General features: G+C 44.7%; 1 protein-coding gene across 1 annotated transcript in view; it reads right to left on the reverse strand.

The window, feature by feature from the left end:
* LOC138511395 (asparagine--tRNA ligase, cytoplasmic) overlaps positions 1–21,224 on the reverse strand; it is a 344,053-nt gene that overhangs the window by 143,628 nt on the left and 179,201 nt on the right. The window contains exons 6-8 of the mRNA XM_069627042.1: positions 17,218–17,296; positions 10,924–10,994; positions 947–1,033 (exon numbers count right to left, since the gene is read on the reverse strand). Coding sequence (XP_069483143.1) covers positions 947–1,033; positions 10,924–10,994; positions 17,218–17,296 — 237 coding nt within the window. The remainder of the gene's footprint in view (positions 1–946; positions 1,034–10,923; positions 10,995–17,217; positions 17,297–21,224) is intronic.

Here is a 21,224-nt window from a genome sequence, read left to right on the forward strand (position 1 = left end):
GGGTCCTGCCAGTATTATAGCCAAACCAGAAACTTCAAAAACAACCTTCAGGTAAGAATCAGGAGTGGATCAAATGATTGCAAAGGGTCCCTCACTAATAATCCTCCCATCACAATCCAGGAAGCACAAAAATGCTTTGGCGGCTAGCCAATCATACTGGCCCTAAAAAATGCAAAACACACGGGGCGCACCCACACTGGATACCGTTTGTGAAGTATGGAGGTATTTAAACCAGTCTATCCTAGTTTAAACCACAACTGATGGTGGCTTTGCGTGTATAGGATGTGCCCACATCAGCAAAACAGCCATTTTGGCCATGTTTTGTGATACTGTGATCCGCACATAGTAATGGCTGAAAACAATGGCCCGGAACAGGGCTTAGGAAAATACATTAGTAACCCTAATGGCGACTATATAGGTGATTTCAGCTACGAATGTGGTAAAAGTGCCAACAACCCTGGTGTAGCCAGAACTAGATTGCATTGGACACCGCCTGAAAACTCCCCATATCACGTGACCCTAACAGGGTGCTAACAAAGCACCCTGACCCGGTGGCCATATGACCTACTAAGGTCAGAACACCAGAAAAGTGTTGCAGTGGCTGGAGGACTTCAGAACAAGTCCCTCTATTCACAAAGGAAAAGTCAGAAACCACGAGGCCAGCCAAAGGTTTAGCGAACCAAAAAAAATAAGGGCGCATAACCCAAACTATAAAATTATGCCCTTACCCCCTTCTTAAAATCAAGTAGTTTATAATGGGCCTACCACTGATCCGTTGAGAGACCACATTGTAAACCAAACAGGAATAAACCTAAATGTTTAACAAATGTGACAACTGAAATAGAATTAATGCAGCAGTGAAAAAGGACCCACATTTCTCTCAAAAGAACAAACACCAACATTAGGAGAAAACAAGATTTATGGAACACATTTAAACACCACTTGCCTGCTTTCCTTCTGGAACGAGGTTTAATGTACCATAGACAGCAACACTACTCTCCGTCGAAAGTACCAAACCATTGTAGCACTGACACTGTTGGATGGAGACAGAGAAATTCACATTTTGGTATGTCCAACGACAAAGATCAGATGTTACAATGAATTCCTTTAACCCTAACACGTTCTAAACAAGAAGCTATTGAATATGTTGTATTACGTTAAAATGGGTATATATAGCATAAGCTTTATAAAGGAAATGAAAATGTAATGTCAAACAAATCCTCCTTTTATGTAGGGTGTGTACCAAAAGCTTTACAGCACAGTCAAGGGGATCTATGTGATCACTGCGACGGCCGAAAATGGCAACTTTATTTTTAACCCTTTACACCACATATATATGCGGGGGAAGACCCCCGCATGCCCCCCATATTAATATTATCCACTTAACCCCCCACACATATATATGGTGTAAGGGAGGGGTTAAAAAGAAAAGTGGGCATTTTCGGCCGTCGCAGTTCCCAGGTCGACATTTTTGTACGATCCCCAGTCAAGGAATGACATTGCATCAGGTTGTACAGACAGGAGTGAAAGAAGTTAAAATGATGCTCCCACACTGATCACACAAAATAAAAACATTGGCAGTTTAAGAGTTTTGTACCGAACACACATTCAAATACTATAATTTCTTCTGACTACAGCAACTCACCATATCAACAACGTACTGTATTAACGCTGCATCGTTGTAGTAAAAGGAGGAGATAATCAGCAAATAACTACTTCCTAATGTAAAGCCAATTGAAAATCTGGGGAGAAAATACTGTGCGGGAGTGTTTAAGAACATTCTGTGGAAGAGGAGGTAGGACTTAAAAGGGGAGTGGAATCTTTATTACTGCTCTAGACCTCATTGCCCTGGTTACGATTTGCTGCTTCCAGAAAAAGACAGGTCACACAAATCATCTTGTATGTCATCTTTTCCACAATTTGTATTATAATTTAGCTAATTAAGCATTAGAGGGCACATTTGAAGTGATTAGGAGTTGTGAATTGACCTTTAACCGAGTTGACAGGGCCCAAGCGACGGTTGGTCAACTAGGTAGCTCAATCAACTGATGCCAGCAAAAGTGGTCAATAATAGCGTTAGCACCTGTTCTCGGCACATGCCTCCAGAAGATACGAGGGGCAAATGTGTGAGGTACCACTGGAAACTACTGCGTACACAACCCCTTCTCACACACATAACAAACAGTACTTGTCCAGTAATAGTCTTTCTGGAAATGTACATGTTTAGAATAACATGCAACACATATTAATCAATCTAGTCGTTGGTCTAGTGTACTGCAAGCTGTTCACTTCCAAAGTAAAAGAAAGGGGTCAACAGGAGTGTTGGTTACAATCCCCCTATACTCTGTGTGCAGGTATCCACTTTGCTCCTTCAGTCAACCGCCTCAGATTGATTTTGTTTTCTGTGCAGTGTAACCACTGTTCAGCAGAGTTTAAGGTATCTTTTATTCATGAGTAGTTTATTCTGAGTGGCATCTACAATCATTTTTCACGTGACAGTGAGGAGGCTGTGAAGAAGCACTGGACTCATTCAGGAAACATAGTGACCACGGTACTCCTATAAAAATACATGCTACAAAATACTCTTTCCTCCATGCTTATGAGAGTTACCGCCAAGTGGGGATAGGAGTTGAGCCTTGACACAGCACTGCACAAGCACGAGACTGCCCTTTAAATTTGCACATGAAGGTGGGATGCACAATCAGGAAACCATGCTCATGCCTCCCAACCACTCTTCTTAACCCTCAGTCCCTTTAGCTGTGGAGTACAAATTATCTTTTAGGGGGAGGGAGGACATATGGAGGAAAGGGGACTTCAGACTAGGAATACAGAATTCACTATGGTTAGAAACATGTCCTTACTCTATCCTGTCCCCTTTCCTCTATACTTATGGAAGAGGCACAAGCATCACTCTACCATGCGAAGGGGGAACTTGCGCTGCTCAGAAAATATTCCTGAGTACTGCTTGCTGAAAATGAACCCTGGAGCTGCTGTCAAGAGAGTAAGGTCTCCAAAAAGCAGCCTTGCAAATTGCTTCACATGGAGCGTGTCCCTGAAATGCCACTGCTTTTCTTTTTGCTCTTGTCAAATGGGCATTAAGTTCCAAACTGTAAATTATGCCTTGCAGTTCATAGCAACACACAAAAAGCACACAATCCATCGGGCTATTGTCGTTTTTGCTAAATACTTGCATGGGCAAGTGCCCCTGAAAGTGACAAAGAGCCTGTCTGAAGACTTGAGTTCAAGTCCTATCAAACCTCGAAGACCTACTGATATCCAGACAGTACAAGACTGTTTGCTTCCGATGGGGGATCATGGAATAAGACCATTAACACAATTTCTTGATTAATGTGCAATTCCAACACCCCTTCCAGACGGAAGGACCGATGGGTTCAGAGAAACACTTTGGACCTCATTACAAGTTTGGTGGTAAATCCACCAAAAGACCACCACACGGTTATAACATTACCAGCATTTGGACCGGCAAAATTATCAGCAGATTACAAGTGCCAGTAAGGGTGGGAATCCCCCATTGCATGGAGTCCCATGCGGGGACTTTTTATGCGGTGGGGTGCCGGAATTACTGACAGCACGGAGCTGCAGGTAAATTTGGCCACCCCACCCCCAAACTTGGGAGTGTGCCAATGTGGTAACGTGCCAGTATACGGTAATACCGGCATATTATTACTGCACCAGCACACTCTTAATGAGGCTTATTGTCTATGTAAAAGGAAGTGCAAGTTTCTGAAACAGATAACACAGCCCACAGAACTGCAAGTGGTAAGGGGTACCAAAAAAGCAGTTTTCCAGAACACCAGCCTGCGGTTCACCAATGCCCTTGGTTCACATGATTTGTGCATCGGGACGTTGGTACTAAATTTAAGTCTGATGCAAAGAAGGCATGCATGAGGGAGGAACAGGTGAAAGAGCCCCAGGATGATATCACTCTTTCCTAATGGAAAGAAAGGCTGCCAAATAAATACTACAAGAGAGTACCTGTAGGATTTCAGAACATACCAAACTCAAAATGCAGGAGAACACATAAGCCACCAAGGCTTGAAGGGCAGAAATTTTGCCACTTGCCTTAAATTTGTGATTACATAGAATTCTTTTTTTGCTGCCACAATAAATTGTAGATTTTCTTCCGAAAAGCCCATGTAACAAAGATTAAACTTTCAGGCTCTAGACCAGCAAAGAAAGTGAATGTGAGGATGGGTGCAATACTCCTCCGCATTGTTGAAGATCCAGCAGGAGATGGAGAGATGGCCCAGTGCCATAAGAAGCAGATAAGAAAACCAGAGCCTCATCAGTCAGTTGGGTGCTACCAATATCTCGCAGGTTCTGGAGGTGCAGAACATCTGCAATACTCTCGAAATCAGCAGAAGCAGAGGTAGTGCATAGGAAAACGGGTGGTCCCAGCATATAGACAGGACGTCCTCCACCAACCTATACCCGATTCTCCTTCAGGAAGTATGGTGGTGGCACTTGCTGCTGTTTCCGATGCAAGTATATGCCCCTGCCGGACCCAAGGCTGCTGAACACTGTAGCTAGAACTTCACTCTGCATCATCCACCCATGATTGTAGTGCGCCATCCGGCTAAGCGAGTCTGCTTCCTCATTGTCCCTCCCTGCTATGGATACCGCCTTTAAGGTCACATTGTTCTACAGGGCTTATTCCCATAGATAGACTGCTAATCACACAGCTTCACTGACCCCTTATTTGTTTATATAGTACATGGGGACCACGTTGTATGTCAAGATCAGCACCCTGGAGTTCTTAACTACTTGCATAAACACATGCAGGTCTAAGAACACTGCCTTCAGTTCTAAGAAGTGTGTATTCTGCCATTTCCTACTTTTTTCTCTGGTCGTAAATTAGTGAAACCCTTCCCCACAGCTTCACTCAATAACAGAATGAGGAATCTATCGACATAGTTCACTGATGCAGAGCTTCTGAAAGGAGTTTCTACCAGGAAGTGGTTACTGACTTACCACTAAATACATTCATTGTGGAGCCAGTTTGGAATTGGATTCAGCTTGTCTTCTGGGTTCCAATGGGCTGCGAGATGTAGCAGAGAGCAGGACATTCAAAGTCTGGCCATGGTCACTGCATGATGCCATAAGCCCCAAAAGGCACTGAGATCACCATGCCAATGTCACCTTAAGGGATATAAGGCTCTGTCCCCAGCACTTCCCGCACTCTATTTGTTGTGTCGGAAACAGGGCCACCTTTCACACATTGACAGAGAGAACTAGATTTTTAAAAAAGAAAATCAGGTCCGAATGCAGGTTGGACTCTGTTAGAGCAGGAGAGCTCACCCTAATGAGCCAATCATCCAATTATGGATAAAGTTGTATGCCCTTCAGCCAAAGGGAGGCAACTACCACAGCCATCAGTTTGGTGAACACACTGGGGTGCTGACCTGATACCGAAGTACCTTGCAATCAGGTTTTCGATGATGGAGAACAGGCAGAAACATCAGTGATGGGGGTGAGGGGGCTGGAATTGCATGTGCAGATAACACATCTGGAAGATTCACAGCTAGCAACTAGTCACCCAGCTGCAGAGAGGTCCGTATGAGGACAGGAGTTACTTTTTGGTGGGTAAGAAAAGATTGAAGGATGAGAGGTTGAGAACTGTTAGAAGTCTTGCCTTGTTCTTTTTTGAAATGGCAAAGAACCTATAGTAAAAGACTGACGCCCACTTTGAATGCGAAACTCAAAGGGCCAGCTATCACTGTCCAGCTTCTCAGATGACAACAAATTCACTGATGCGGCCCAACTAGCCGAAACACTTGTCTGGGTTGCTGGTAGTACTCTTGTTCAGAGGAGCGTTGTCTAGCATTTCAGAGCTGGACTACCTTTGGGTGGGACAAAGACTGACATGCATATGGAAATTCTCCTCTATGAAAAGCGCAGTGTGCTAATGTGTGGTTGACACTCTCCCGGGGGCCATCCACCCAAGAACAGGTCAATGGGCTGTGTTTGAGTCTGTAGAGGGACTCCCAGACTTGCTTTTCCATTCTATATGCAGCCCAGTGCGGTTCCTTTTGATTGAGTTTTAACAGACTGTGCACATTGCCTTAGTGTGACCCCCCTCAGAGGCCCTGATTGCATGCTCCTTGGGTATCACGCCAGCAGAGTAACTACAATTTACATTGAGGACAGTGCTTAAATGTGATCTTCACAACCCATGCAGAGTATTCCCCCCTTTTGCCAAATTACATTTTCACCAAATTTCTTTACCACTCTTTTTTACCGCAAAATATAGATGGGCTGCGGGTTGGACGAGGTATATAGAAAGGGGGTTGGTGATGGGGGTTGCAGGTATTTCCGTCCAATGTTTGCAGTGAAAAAATAAAAGTGGTAAAAACTGCAATAAAACATTTGACAACATATAATTCTGCAACAAAGCTCATGAGCCCATGGGAATGAATGGGCCGCCGGATACAGCGAATACATGGGACAGGAAGTATTAAATGTAGTCACATGGAATGTCAGGGGATTAAACGCATACGTCAAGAGGCGGAGGGTCTACGCCTGGCTAAATAGGGCAAAGGTCCACATAGCATTGCTGCAAGAGACACACCTGATGGCGGAAAAACAAGCCAAAGTAGCCAAGAAGTGGGGAGGGCAAGTATATAGTTAAACTTACTCAAACTACGCAAGGGGAGTGTTAACATGGGTTGCCCCGGGGGTTCCATTCCAACTCATAAAACATGAAAGACGTGGGAGGGCAGAGTCCTGATTATACAGGGTATGCTGGAAAACCGGGAGGTGTGCCTAGTGAATACGTAAGCCCCCAACCATGATGCAACAGTTTTTCAGGACACTACGCCCCGGCTGGCCCCATAGGGACGTGTCAGTCATCTGGGCTGATGACTTCAACTGTACACTGGACCCCCGGCTGGATAGGTCAGACACCAAGCATGAAAAACCAGCGCCACCAGCCAGAGTGCTACGGAAGATATTGGAGCAGCTCGAGCTAGAGGATGTCTGGAGAAAGGTACATATGGACAGTAGGGCATACACTCACTATAGCGCCCCGCACGGGACAGTCACTCAAATAGATTATCTGTTCACAGGCAAGGAGACACTGAGAGAATTTACCGGGGCACACATTCATGCACAAACACTATCTGACCATGCACCGCTGCGGGTGACATGGGCACACATACAGGAGAGCCCCCATGCCCACATGGAGACGGAGGGCGGAAGCATTTTTGGATGGGGAGTTCCAGGAGCACATCCAGAGCACAATAGACGACTATTTTGTGCACAACGTGGGAAGTGTGGATAGCACCGGAACGGTCTGGGAGGAACTCAAGGTTGTGGTATGGGGAGTGGCAATAGGGAAGACAGGAGGCCTGAGGGGAGAGATTTTGGCTAAATTACAGGGAATAGAAAGGGAGATTTAAAGAGCGGAAGCACAAGCAGGCGAGATGGGAATAGAACCGGGAGATCTCACTACCTTGAGGCAGCAGTGTATGGCAATCTGGGAGAGGCTGAGGAAATATATACAGAGGCTACATGCAGAAGGGGACAAGGCCAGCAGGCTTCTGGCTTGGCTAACCAAACAGGAGTGCAAGCGAGAACCGATAAACGCAATTAAAGACAAACGGGGAGAGGTGATAAGGACCCTGGAAGGCATTAACACCGTTTTCTCGAGATTCTATGAGAAACTATATTCCCGGTTCCAGGAGGCAGAGGCGGGAGATATAGCCGATACTCTGGTGGAAATCGCACTTCCCCGACTAACGGAGGAGCAGGCTCAGGTGTTAGATACGCCCCTCACAGTGGAAGAGCTGTCGGCGGTCATAGCCCAGCTCCCGACCAGTAAATCCCTGGGGCCTGACGGGTTACCAGGGGAATTCTACAGGAAATACAAGGACACCCTGGCCCGAGACTGCTGGAGACACTGGAGGAAGCATACGAGAGAGGGAGGCTTCCGAGAAGCATGTCCGAATCCGTAATAGTACCAATACTAAAACCAGGGAAATCGCCTCTGGAGTGTGGGTCCTATAGACCAATCTGCTTGATAAACCAAGATTCCAAGATCCTTACAGCAGCTCTGGCCAATTGGCTCAAAAGGGTTATACCCACACTAAGAGGGGGGAAAGCGCAGTGGCATTGTTAGATGCCGTAAAGGCATTCGACTCAGTGAACTGGGACTGGCTTATGGGAGTGCTCACCCACTTTGGGAAAGGTGACGGGTTCCTACGTTGGATTAAGCTTTTATACAAGGATCCAAAAGCGAGGGTGAAGATGGGCAGACATTTTTCAGAGAAGTGGAGCATAGCACGGGGTACGAAGCAGGGATGCCCGCTGTCCCCAATGTTGTATATCCAGGCCCAGGAACCATTTGCAGCCTTCCTAAGGGCGGAGTACATGGACACAGGAATAGTGATAGATCGGAAGGTACACCAAATATCAATCTATGCAGACGATATGCTGCTTTATGTCCAGAACCCACAGACTTACTTGCCGGACCTGCTCGAAGCCCTAGGAGCATTTGGCAGGCTGTCAGGAATTACTATCAACAAGGAGATATCCTTGTTGTTCCCCTTGGTGGGCCTGAGAAGCGAGACACCAGACCGGTTAACGGATTTAAGCCTCACATGACATACTTTCAGCCATCTAGGAGTGGACATATACCACGACACTAAAGAGACACATAAGGGAAATACACAGGTGGCCCTGGACAAAATAGGGAAGGCCATGCAGTTTTGGACGACACTACCTCTGGGGATGATAGGGAGGGCGGCCCTGTTGAAGATGACGGTCCTACCCCGCCTCCTGTATTACTTCACTAACATTCCTTACAACGCCATGGCAAGGGAGTTTCTGTGGGGCCGAGGGAGAAACAGGGTAGCACTAACCACACTACAAAGAGACTATGAATGGGGGGGGAATCAGGCTCCCAGACTTCGAGCAGTATTATTTGGCAGCTCAACTCCAATTCGTGGTGCAGTAACTGGGCAAGGACATATCCATAGACTCAATACTATTTCGATCGTCGCTGCAGCAATATTACCCGATAGAGCTCCTGTGGATAGACACGGCGCCAGCCAAAACACTCCCCAGTAAGGTCAAGCTACTAGGAGCCAACAACAGGAGAGAATTACGAGCACGAGTAAAATGGGAAAAAGAACTTCAGAAACCCTTCACAGATGAGGAATGGTATAGGGCCCTCCGGTATCAAAAGAAGCGCAGGAACGCAAGGTTCAGACAGATGCAGCTCCATCTCATACACAGAGCATATCTAACGCCAAAAAAAAAAATGTCGAGCATGGGGGGCAGACAGACCCGTAGCTGCCCGCGCTGTGCGGCGGAGCTGGCACATATGATCTGGTCATGCCCGAGAATAACAAACTTTTGGGACACTACCAAGGAAAGAGCGTTGAAGGTAGGTATCCAGGTGCAGGCATGGTCACCGGCCTCCTATCTGGTGGGCCTGTTCCCGAGAGGAGACAAGCAGAGAACTCAGTCGGCAAAAATGAAAGACTTAACACTATTTGCAAAACGTTGTATAGCATTGGCGTGGAACACAAGCACAGGACCCTCGATGGAGGGGTGGTGGGCAGATCTGCACAAATGGGCAAGAGTAGAAACATCAGTGTGGACAAGGGTAACGCAGAGGGGAGAAGGCAATAGTGGGGCTAAGATATTAGCATGGAACGCACTTGTCCAGGAACTGTTCGGAAGCAATGAAAGCCACAGCATGAACGAGTTAGGTGGCCGGGCCGAGAACTAATGATACGACAGAGGAAGATCGGAGATCACGAATTGAAATGAGTCGAGAGAGGAGGCCGGCCCATTCGCACCCGGGTGGAATACACAACATGGTGTAGGAACATCACGGACAGAGGAAAAGGGGCCCTGCCTTGCATTGAGCAGATCAGAAATAATAAGGACTCCAACATGAAAGTGCCAGTAGAAATGTGTTGTGTGTGTTGTTGTTTAAATGGTTAATTTGTTATGTTTTGTGTTGAAAATGCAAATAAAAAGGTTTAAAAAAAATAATAAATTCTGCAAACAAACAAAAAATAGGTATCTTCACAGATCCCTATACTCTCGGTGCAGAAAGTTCGAGACATAGAATGACTCACATTGCATTGTATTGTAATTTCCATTTATACAACCTGTTACTATCAAAGAGAATGATCGGGTTGGAGGCCCCCCTTGAGCCTGGTTTTCGTCCCTTGGGACTCGTTCAAAGTCTTCTTAGTATTAGACTGGCAGTTTGTGTGGAATACGTTTTGCACCATGCCGAGCTATAATCAGTTTTTCTCTGCTGTGCACTCCTGCATCCAGACCAATGGATGTTGACTTAAGGAGCATTGTGGATACCTGCACCAAAAGTGTAGGGTTAGAATGACAAGAGCACCCCTGTCGATGCTCATCTTTTACTTTGGAAATAAGCAACTTTTAATACTCTGGACCAACCATTGGATAGCAGATTATGCATAACTAGTGAATCTAAACAGATACACAAGCAAGAGAAAACGCACACCACCACCACGACTGCTCTCGCACATGACTCCGTACTTGTCACAACATTTAGTTACTCGCTTATCGATGCAACTGCTTAACTTCACTCTCTCGCTGCACAGGTGCTGTCGACAAAGGTAGTAAAAAATATATTTGCTCAAGGATGTTGAAGAAAAATAGGGTCTTCGAGATTGATTTAAAGAACACCATGGCAAGTGTACACTGTCAAACTCTTTGGTTGTTCTAACAGTATTCATTTGTATTTTAGATTGAACAGTGTCTGCACGTTCGCAAAGTAATACAAATTGAGTAAACAACATTTGACACACAACTCATAGAAACCAAAATAATAACATTTAAAAAACCCTTACACATAGGTTTCTTACTTTGTCAGCATAAGCATGTACGCATATATACATATAGAATACTAACCAACTCATTATTCAGCACGCACTGTAGAAATCCTGTACCATCTCGCAACACCAGGAACATCAATGTCTTTCCTGAAAACATAAAATAGATGAGACCGGTCTGCCAAATTAAAAAGAGCATATACAAAATGTAAACTTTTTTAAAAAGCCTGCATCAGAAAGAAACCCAAGTATTATAGAACAGTGCATACATTGAAGAGTTTTTAACCTCCATAGAGTAAACCGAAATAGAACTTGATTAGTGGAGATGTCTGTATTTACAGTCTTTAAGATCCCTCCATTAGCAATATGTGGGGAAAAGCAGGGCTGGTTTTGGGCCAAAGCTAGATATTGTGAAAGCATGTAGAGCATCCACATTGAGCTCAAGTCCAGCATTAGGTTATGGTAGGTTGAATCCCATTTTCGTGCTCCACCAATAGATTTCAAAAATAATGTTTGATTTGTGGTTGTTTGTTGTTTCTTTGGACCATGAGTGCCAAGAACTCTGTAATCATATTTCCAGGTCCTCTTTAATTTTGTGCCTTTCTCATTTTTAGATCACTGGCCTATGTTTAGTGGTTAGAGGAATTTCTAATGAAGTCCCTCTCCCTGCAGCTCTTTTTTACTCTTATATAAGAGCTTTTAGTCCTGGGTTACCCATAACGGTCCCAGGCCGATATGCGCTGTAATTTGGCTTCACCATGGGTGCAAGCAGATTTACCACATTGTTAGCCCAATGTGCCTTTTTCGTAGCCATCGAGGTACCAATGTATTTTTTAGTCCCAACACTCTGCCATTTTGTTTGAGGGACTGCCTTTGTTCGGAGAAGCCACAAGGCAGGCCTAAAGTTTTCATTATGCACAAATGGGCTCATTGTGGTTTCAGTTTGTGTAGACCAGTTGCTGCCCCAGGCAAGGCCATATAACAAGATTTAGGGGGTTCTGTGGCAGATTCACTGGTCAACACTTGGCCACCTAATCCTTTAATTTTACCCCACCCCCTAGTGTGAGAGAGTGTGTGAGAAAGAGCACATGTGGAAAGGATTAGGGGGGAGAGCCTGTTCCTATGCTCCGTTCTGACCAAATGTTCCTGGAAGGCAGATTACTTACCCTTTGGAGGATTTACACCATTGCTACATTTTAAAGGACCACATCTGACCAGACTGGCCTAACACTGTCCTGGGCTGATCTCTGGTTGGTATTTTTGGTTGCTGGTCATCTGCCTCTCTCCATCGTCCTTCTGTGCAGCAACCGTTTAACCACTAGTTTTCTACTTTACTTCTGCGCTCATCCCCACTTTATACTGGTCGCCTGCAAGGGTGTTGAGCACCAAACACCCCAGCTCAACTGCCCTCAAGTACAGTCCTGGAATGCCCACACTGTAGTCTTCACTGTGGGACCTTCTTTTGGAGCTGGTCACCCTCTGGTTCTTCGAGCCACCGGAATCTGATTTGCAGTGTTCTATGACCTTTTCAGAGTATTCCTCATCGCCACTTTTGCTTCAGACTTCGGGTCCCACTCCTACGAAGGGCACTTTTTTGCTGCCTGTGTCATCGTTGGTCCACTGTTCAAGTTAATGGCTGTTCTGATCCTGTAAATCGCACCAGGAAAATAAGCTTTGTACTCAACCAGCTTGTTTTGCCTACCTGGAATTGAGGTTTCAGGAACAGACACGGTGTACTTCTGTGCTCTGGGTTGTTGAGCTATTCACAATACCTACCTCTTAGGGGTCCCCATGCTAGAGGCTTGCAGGTGGATCTCAGCCCCATTTTTCCGTTGTTTTCCCATTTGGCTAAATCTGCAGTACTCATTATTCTTGGGCTGCTTGTCCTCAAATCCCATGTCTGAACTCTTCCTAAAGGTCTCCCTGGGCATCCCCCGGCCACCAAATCTGCATCTGGGGATTAAAACGGACTTACCTGCCTTTTCACCATACACGTTAATTGCCTTCTGACTTTGTTCTGTTGATTCCTATGGGGAACATTTACTCAGCTGAAACTCTTCTAAAGTCACATGGATGCACTCCCCGGTCTAGGGACATTATTCCTGCACCCAGTTTGGTTCTAGTGTATTTTAAGCCAAAAACTGGAATTTTAGCTCGCACCTGTGATTTTATAGTGTTTTTAAAGCCTGGTCTTCCACTTCTGCAAATGTGAATGCCTGCTTTCAACATAACGTACATGTGATACTGTATGTTTACCTAAAGTGTAATTACCTGGTTCTCGCTTGTATCTTGTCTTTTGATCTATGGTTGTGCTTTATAAACTTTTCTCCCCCACCCAACATGCCCAATATTGGCTTTGAGGTGAACATTTGTATTTTCGAAATACTACGTCCAGGTGTCTAGAAATAATGTGGCTTTGATGGTGTTGGCTTTGGGATCCTGTTTCACTATTAATACTTTGTGTCCCTTTGTTTGGTTCCCTTCTCATCCCACTCCTTGTCTTTATGTGCAAAGTGACCATCACTAGACCGTGGACTACAATATAGTATAGGGGGGTGGGATGGTATTTTCTTTTTAATGCTATTTATATACACACTAGGTATTTTTACGGTCTGTTATGTCTTCTTAGGTTATAGTTTTCAGTATGCCAGTGTAGTGCATATTCTATAGGTTTGTGGACTAATTGTACATTTGTGAAAGCCTACTTCCCTTCCCTTGAGTTATGCTTGACTGCTCTCCCTCGATTCCTAGGTTTGTCTCTGCTTTTGGGTTGTATGCCACAATTAAAGGTTAGTGGACCTCAATTTAAGGTTAGTGGATGTACAGACCTCAGAGGGTGATGCAAAATCTGCCTAAACAAGGAATGGCCAAAATGGATGTTATGCAGACATAAGCTTTTTGCAGAGCCCACAAAACTGATATGTGATTGGTATTGGGCTTTTACCGACAGTGTCCTCTAAGTACAAAACACATGTGTGCCAGAGGGAATGGAGTTGGATGGCTGCTAAATCGTTAAAGCTGCACAACAGTGGATTGGTGGCAGGGCTATCCTCCTGCCTTTGTGTGGGTAACTAGGGAGAGCCCCACACCATCCAACTAATTACTTTGCTCAAACGTAACTTAAAAGAAACTGGAGACATGGAACATCTGAGGATCCTAGTGCTGTTTGCCGTGCTGTACTCCTGATGCTCATATTTAAGCAACTGAACCTCTCAGTGCCGGGGAATATGGTTTCAAGCTCTATAATGCCTTACACCCTTGTGCTAGAACATTCATGCATGAAGACCCTGGTGCTCTCTTGAAACCTCCTAGTCTTCCCACAGTGAACCGAAGGTGAATGCCACTGGGGTCTGCTGGAACCTGAGTGGCCGGTCTATGGAACATCTGCGTCACATTCCTGCAGCTGCTTCTCATCATCATCATGGGCCTGCTGCCTGTGCAGAGTACCATGTGCCCACCAGAGTTACGTGTGACTTACCTGCTGCCGAGCACCTCTTATAGCAGGTTGTCTGAAGGGGGGTTTTCATTGGTGTGCACCCTGTTCTGGTCCGTCACCTCATGGGACTCCTTACAGAAGCAGAGTATGCAACTAACACAGCCAGACCCAATCCCAACACCTAATGTGACATGTGCACCCTTGATTCAGGCCTGGCCTTTCCTCAAAGTGTCCTTCCATCAGCCTAGATAGCCTCTCCTCGAGCTATGGCCCCCACCCTGGGACTGGACTTCATCTCATGGGTCTGAAGGCTGTGTATACTGTCCCACTGACCACACTACGTTTCTTCAGTGGGGAGGGGGTCCACTCTGGAGCAATGTGTCCAGTGGAACCTTCCTGCTCTGACCATCTGAGATTTGGGGTTCTCTCTTCACCTCAGACCTTCTCTCGCCACCTGCTCATCTTATCCCGGCTTCCACCTCTCACAATATTACCTCTTGGTCTGCTCTAGTCTCTCAGCCTGTTGCAGCTACTGCTAGCCACCCCCCACCCCACTCCTCCTCATCCTCCTCTGGGCTTTGTTTTCTCTGGCCTCCCTCTTAGGTGTTATGCTTCTTACCTCCTCTTGGCCACTTTCACTAGTACCTCCACCTCATGGTGTTCTTTCCTCAACCTCCTCTGTATCATTCTCTCCTGATATCACAGTAGAGAAGGTAGCTTCCAACCTCTTATGTGATCACCTCCTTCTTTGTGGGTTCCACCACCACCTTCTACAGCCAGATTCCTACCACCTCCACTGGACCTTTACTCCTGTGTCCGGACATTGGCAATTCTTAAGTTACTTCCGCTTTCATCACCTCGTCGTTCGTTGTCATCAACGCCTCCTGCCAATTCTTCCCCTGTGATGTTATCCCCTCTTTCTTCATCCTATTGGCACTTATCACCTACTCTAGTTCTCTACTGCTGCCACTTCTCCACTGACTATAAAAGAGATCAACCTGAAGAATAATTAGGTAGATACTTACCTGCAAATCTGTCTCTACAGTGTTGGTACAGTTCGCAGATTAACAGGAGTCCTACCTTCCTCCTTTATACGGCAGCAAGGGTATGTATTCTTTATACCTAAAAAAAAAACTACTCTGATTCTTAAGAAAGCCTCCTGAGGTGAAGCCAAATACTCTACCTTCCAATGGTCAATGCAGAAAGGTGCAAATGAGATGGCTAAGCTTTATATTAAACCGCTGTCACTACATCTATGGAAGCTTCTGATGGCGAGGATTTCCACCCGGATAGCTTTGAAATATTCGAAGTATGGGTATCTATGAAAGACAAAAATACTAGAGAATGAAGAGAAGTAATCCACTCTTTGAACACCCTCGCTATCACCAAAATGGGCTAGCATTCTGGGTATTCAGTCTCCATAGATTTGTGTTGAAGGATTATCTTGCCCCTACGCATGCCAGCTGTTTACTTATAAAACAGCAGAAGCTGTGGTCAGTGAAGGGGGATTCAACTTATGAGGGCCTCAATTTGAGCTTGTAGTTGAAAAGAAAGCCTTTACAATGTGACTGGAGTAATTCCTTCTTTGTCAGTCCTAGAGCACTTAGAGCTAGTGGTCATTTTGTTACGGACGATTGCCATCATGAAGAAAGAAAGTTCTAAAAGTTAATGGAATTCAAACCAAAGGAATTCAGAGAAATAAATCTCATACAGGCTCTTGAAAATGGAGGGTGCCAACATATTACTGATCTATTCTGCTGCAAGACCTCAACGTAGTGTAATTTTCTGATATTTTCTTTCTTACCATTTTTTTTGACACAACACCACATATGATTTAGCACACTTCCACTTAAAACAATGTTAATACCAGTCTACCTGTTCCATTTACAACGCTTCAGATTAATGTTCATTCAGTACATTAAAATGTTGAACATTTTTATAAACCCTGTTCCATCTTCCTTTTTGGTATCCAAGCAACTCTAAACCCTGTTCCATCTTCCTTTTTGGTATCCAAGCAACTCTAGGTATTCTTATCAACTAAGTGTAATTGAATCTCCAAAGCTTTACACAAATGCGATTTATGTTCATGTGTGCTCCTCATATAACTATCATTTGACATAGGTGTGTATTCATGACATGTTAGCAAAGAAAGGAAAGAGTCCTTATCAACTACCTACTTTGGTGCAAATGTTATTTCGTGAACTCCTGTTACCCATTTACACTTGGGAATTTCCACCGATTGTAATGTTCATGTTTTCACAGACAACACTAGTTGTGATGTGAAGTTGATGAAGAGGATTAGTCCTTCGGAAGAGAATTTCAGACTGGTGTGTGTATACTGTCCGCCACTGGAATCCAGGTGAATAGGGACTCCTAATATGGAAGTTAGATTCCGCACTTTTCTATGACATATATGAAGTTTGGAATTTTAACACAGATATGGCTAATGCACTGTATTTACCTTATAGTAGTGGAAGATTGAAGCTGTTGGACTGATGATTTAATTCAAGCTCCTGGGGAAGGAGATTACCCAAAACACGTTGAGCTCTGTATTGTTTATTTGACCACATCATTAAATGTTTTTTTGATTGAATTCTTTTTGAAAGTATCCTAAACACAAGTGCCTTCGAATCACCGTTTTTGATGACAAATGTGTAGTCTTAAAGCAATTCTTGTTTTGAATTTAGAAGAATCTTGACTGTTCTTAGTATTTTGGTTGTGCAGGGGACGCAAGGGTCCTTAATAAGACTCTTTGCTTTCTTTGAGACTATATTCCACCTGGTGCTAGGGTGGTTACACCGTTCTCTGCACCCTAAGTATCCTGATTATATTGACTTGATACCCTTAACATTTGGAGTGCAACAATGTTCCCCCCCCCCCGATATATTCATGACATGTTAACATACTGTTAAATAAGGCAACAGAGGAAGAACCCACCTTGTCTTCGCAATCTGTGCACCCACCCATACACTTTCACTCTTTGGCCCCTATATGATTCCAAAGTGCGAATTTTAGCCTGTAAAACAAACAAAAAAGAAAAAAAATCTGAGCATTTTGGTTCTCATTTCTGCTTCATAACATTTAACAGTGCAACTCTCGATTCGGTTACATTTTTAACTGGGAAGGGATGCATCAAGTACTGAAATATCTGAAAATGGTCATAGAACCACATAAGTAACCTAATGAATTTTCTGGGTGCTTAACAAATTCTCAACTCCACTCGCACAAACTATACAAGGCCTAAGTTGGCGAAATCAAACAGCTCCACCAGAATGCAGCTGGCAACACATTAAATGGGAGTTAGCCGTGGGGAGGCTTACTGGTGCATTGCCTGGGACGGAAGTTGAAGGCATGTATGAGATCAACCCCTTGGTTCATAGACTTTGTACAGCAGGCCAGCCGCCATTGCAATCTTGGTTCCTTAAATGGGCCAAGGATTTTAAAAAGTAGTCACTGGGCTTCCCAGTGAATTACACAGATGAGAATAGGGGAAAAACAGACTGACACAGGCAACTTCGACATGGGTACATCCTGCTTAATCACAGATTTTCTACCATCCAATTGCCAGCAAAACAGCCGGTCCTACTTGATATTGCAAGTGCTTGGGTATGAGGTGCAACCCATTTGGCAAAGAAGCTTCATTCTGTCCCATATTTCCCAGATAGATCTGAGAGAGTTTGCCAGTAAAAACGCATATTTTATCTAGATCAAAAGTGTCAAACAGTTGTATGGGAAAGACAGTCAACCCATTAATCACGTAAATCAAACCAATTGTATTGTTTAACAAGCTCAATTGGAGCTGAAATCTCCAGGAAAAGCTAAGAACATGGGGGCAAAGTGTGGTCAACCTCCACAATCGTGCCAAAAGGAACAGGGGGACCTACTTCAAGGTGCCTAGTGGAAAGTACAAATTCCTCTAATGCCTTTATGACTAGCAGAGACTTAGGAGTCGAGTGCAGGCCCCCTATATAGCCTTAGCCCAACAATCACATTTCCACTTTATTTGATAAGCATCTTTAAATTCATCATAGCGACGCCATTTCACAAGCATTGGCAAAGCCAATAGTTCTGGTTTGTATATACTACTTTCATAATACGAGAGTGGGTGTGTATGTGCAGCATGTGGTTCATTTATGTGAGTTTGCATGTGCAGCGCAAGGGTCTAGGCTAAACAGATATGAGCAGTGTAAGGGCGTACTTGTGCTTTGAGTGCTTATATGCAGTGCAAGGGTGCATGTGCAATGTGAGTGATGTGTGGGAGTATATATATTCACAGATGATGGGGTACGCATCAACATGCAGTGTGATAGTGTATGTGTATCAACAGCATTGAGAGCCCTTCTAAGAGGCTATTCCGGCCAATTACTTGAGAGTTTCTACATTCAGACGACAGAACAGGCAAGGAAAGCAATGAGGGACAGAGCAAAGGTGCGGGGTGAAATGAGAGCAGCACTGAGGGCACAGAAAGCATTGCTACAGAGGAGCGTCAGAGGGGGAAAGGAACTAAGGCACAACAGTAAGGAAGGGTGAGAGTCCGAATGTGCAGACCCAGGACGAACATCTTTTTACAATTTATGTCAGCAATATTGCAGCGTGCAAACACTACCCCACACACACACACACTTTTGCTTTTAAAGTTCTCTGCAGCGCCCCCCCCCCCCCCCATGTACAATTTCCAGTGTATTGCACCTTAAATCAGGAGGTCAGTATTTCTGAAGTTGCCCACTAGTGTGTACATATTTGCATAGGTCACAATATCAATCCGGGAACACCCCAGTGTTTCATAAATACTATAATTTATGTCAGTCCACTTACTCCTCCACAGGTCAGAAAGTGCTACCTGGCATTCAGGCAAATAAAAGTTGTGTGCGTCCAGCATTGCACAGCATCAGCATGTATAACTAAACGTTGCAGAGGAATCAAACCAAACAAGAGAAGTGGTTTATTTATGGGCGATGTGGAGACAGTATGCTATTGAAGTAGTATCAACCTGTAGAATAATTGCTCCGATAAATAAATCAACTCTACTATGATTAGTACAGAAAGAAAACATTGTGTTTGCATCACCAAGCTGTTCATCCATCCATCCATCAACTTCCTGGTGTTTCACTGCTCTTCTGAAGCCACAGGTCAAACGAAAATAGTTGGAGCCAACACACTGAGACGAAATTCAAAACTTAAGCACAAGCTCTGGATTGGGGTCCAGTTGGAAGGTCCTTTCGGAGCTATGCTAGGTTTGAGACCCAGAAGGCACTTAAAATTAGCATCTCATGGCACGTATAGACTAGGTCACAGTTGCATGAAAGGGTCGCCAGTAACAGCAGGTTGCTAGATTATCCTGGCACAGTTGATTTCAACACTGTCATCAAGGCTGGTGCTCCAATAAGACAATTACAAGTATTTGCCACCAGAAGAGGAGCATTCGGAGTAGACATTTTAGCCCTAAAATTGTATGTGCTCATTGCAAGAGTTGGCTGAGCCAGCAAGGCATTTTGCTTGTGTTATAACACACAGAGGGTAGGGACAGTCCGAGACCCAACCTATGCTGCCATGACAAGAGACTGAAGCAGGACAGGTTCATCAGAAGGAGGAGAGTGACCGAGGACAAGCGCAATGCAAAGCAATGTACGCAAGCTTTGACATTTTACATATGAGCCTGAATTCTTGGTGATGGCTATTTTTCTTTGACAAAAGGTAAGCTGCGACTGGAATGCCAGAGCACTGGAAAGGGTTTAGATGTGTCTTGCTTGCTAAAATACTCAAAACGTATCGTACAATAGCAAGTGATTTACACACACCTATCTTAAATCTAGTCTTTTTCAGAAAGTATGAGCCTGATTCACAAAGATTTGCGCTGAACCAAATGAGATGCCTGTGAGAATCTAAGATGTGTAACTGTTCCCCAATACCAGATTCACAAAAGCTAAAATTAGAGCAAACGTGAAAATGCCTGGAGCTTCTTTGAGAGTTGCTCCACATATCCCTGACTTTTCCCAAGGAAATACTTTGTGACTCCGGGCCAGTGTTTCAATAAACAGGAGAAGGTTCCAATGTCTTGACAGACTTCTTACAGGGCTTAAAACCCACCTGAGACTATGCCTATATCTGCATGTTAAGTAGATGCTGCTAACCATCACTCTGACCAAGTGCCACTGCCCGACTTTCTGTTCACAGCCAATAATGGAGCAGTAATGAAAGCAACTAATCCCAAACAGGCATTGAGTGTTCTTTTTCAGAACTTCTGACCCCCAGCAGCAAACAAACTGTGGATCTGGGCCAGCAAAAACACACAGATTTTAAGATGGAGCGTGTGGAGCACAGTGTCCCCTGAAAAGTAGACTGTAAGGGGATGCAGAGATTTTCTCTTTTACAGAAAGGTATTATGTGACTTGAGGTGAACTGCTCTCTGGTGGTTTGAGGCTTCTGCTTTGTGAAGCAACAGCTGCTACCAGCTGTGTTGCACCATGCAACGGTGCTCCTGAAGGAGCACCATTGCAGCTGGGCTGGTGATGCAAAATGCTTAAAAATTACTGACAGCAAACACACCACACATGAAGGCTTTAAAATGTCAGGAAAATTGTAGAGCGCCAAACCATGGCATTCGAGAAATCTTGAAGACTGATGGCTTAGAGTCGTGACCTTCTCTCCAGCGTGAGCGGAGGAGGAGTTATGCCGCAATGAAGAGGTTGGCTGAAGAGGTTGGCCAAGTCGGCTGAGCATAAATGCAATAAGCAAGGACTTTTGACACAGTTACTTGGGCCACAAGCAGTTCTAGATCAAGTTTAGAGAGCTAGGATTAAGACTAGGGTGTTACAGGCATGCAGGACAATAACAACCCATGTAGTGTCTCGGCTCCTCAGAACTGAAGCAGAGTTGCCTGACCACCAAATCCTATTTGCGTGTTCAACTTGTAGAATAGGCAAGTCATGCTGGCTAAAAGCCTG

The sequence above is a fragment of the Ambystoma mexicanum genome, chromosome 6p (genome assembly GCF_040938575.1).
Source record: "Ambystoma mexicanum isolate Mex_15411 chromosome 6p, UKY_AmexF1_1, whole genome shotgun sequence".
Lineage (NCBI taxonomy): Eukaryota > Metazoa > Chordata > Amphibia > Caudata > Ambystomatidae > Ambystoma > Ambystoma mexicanum.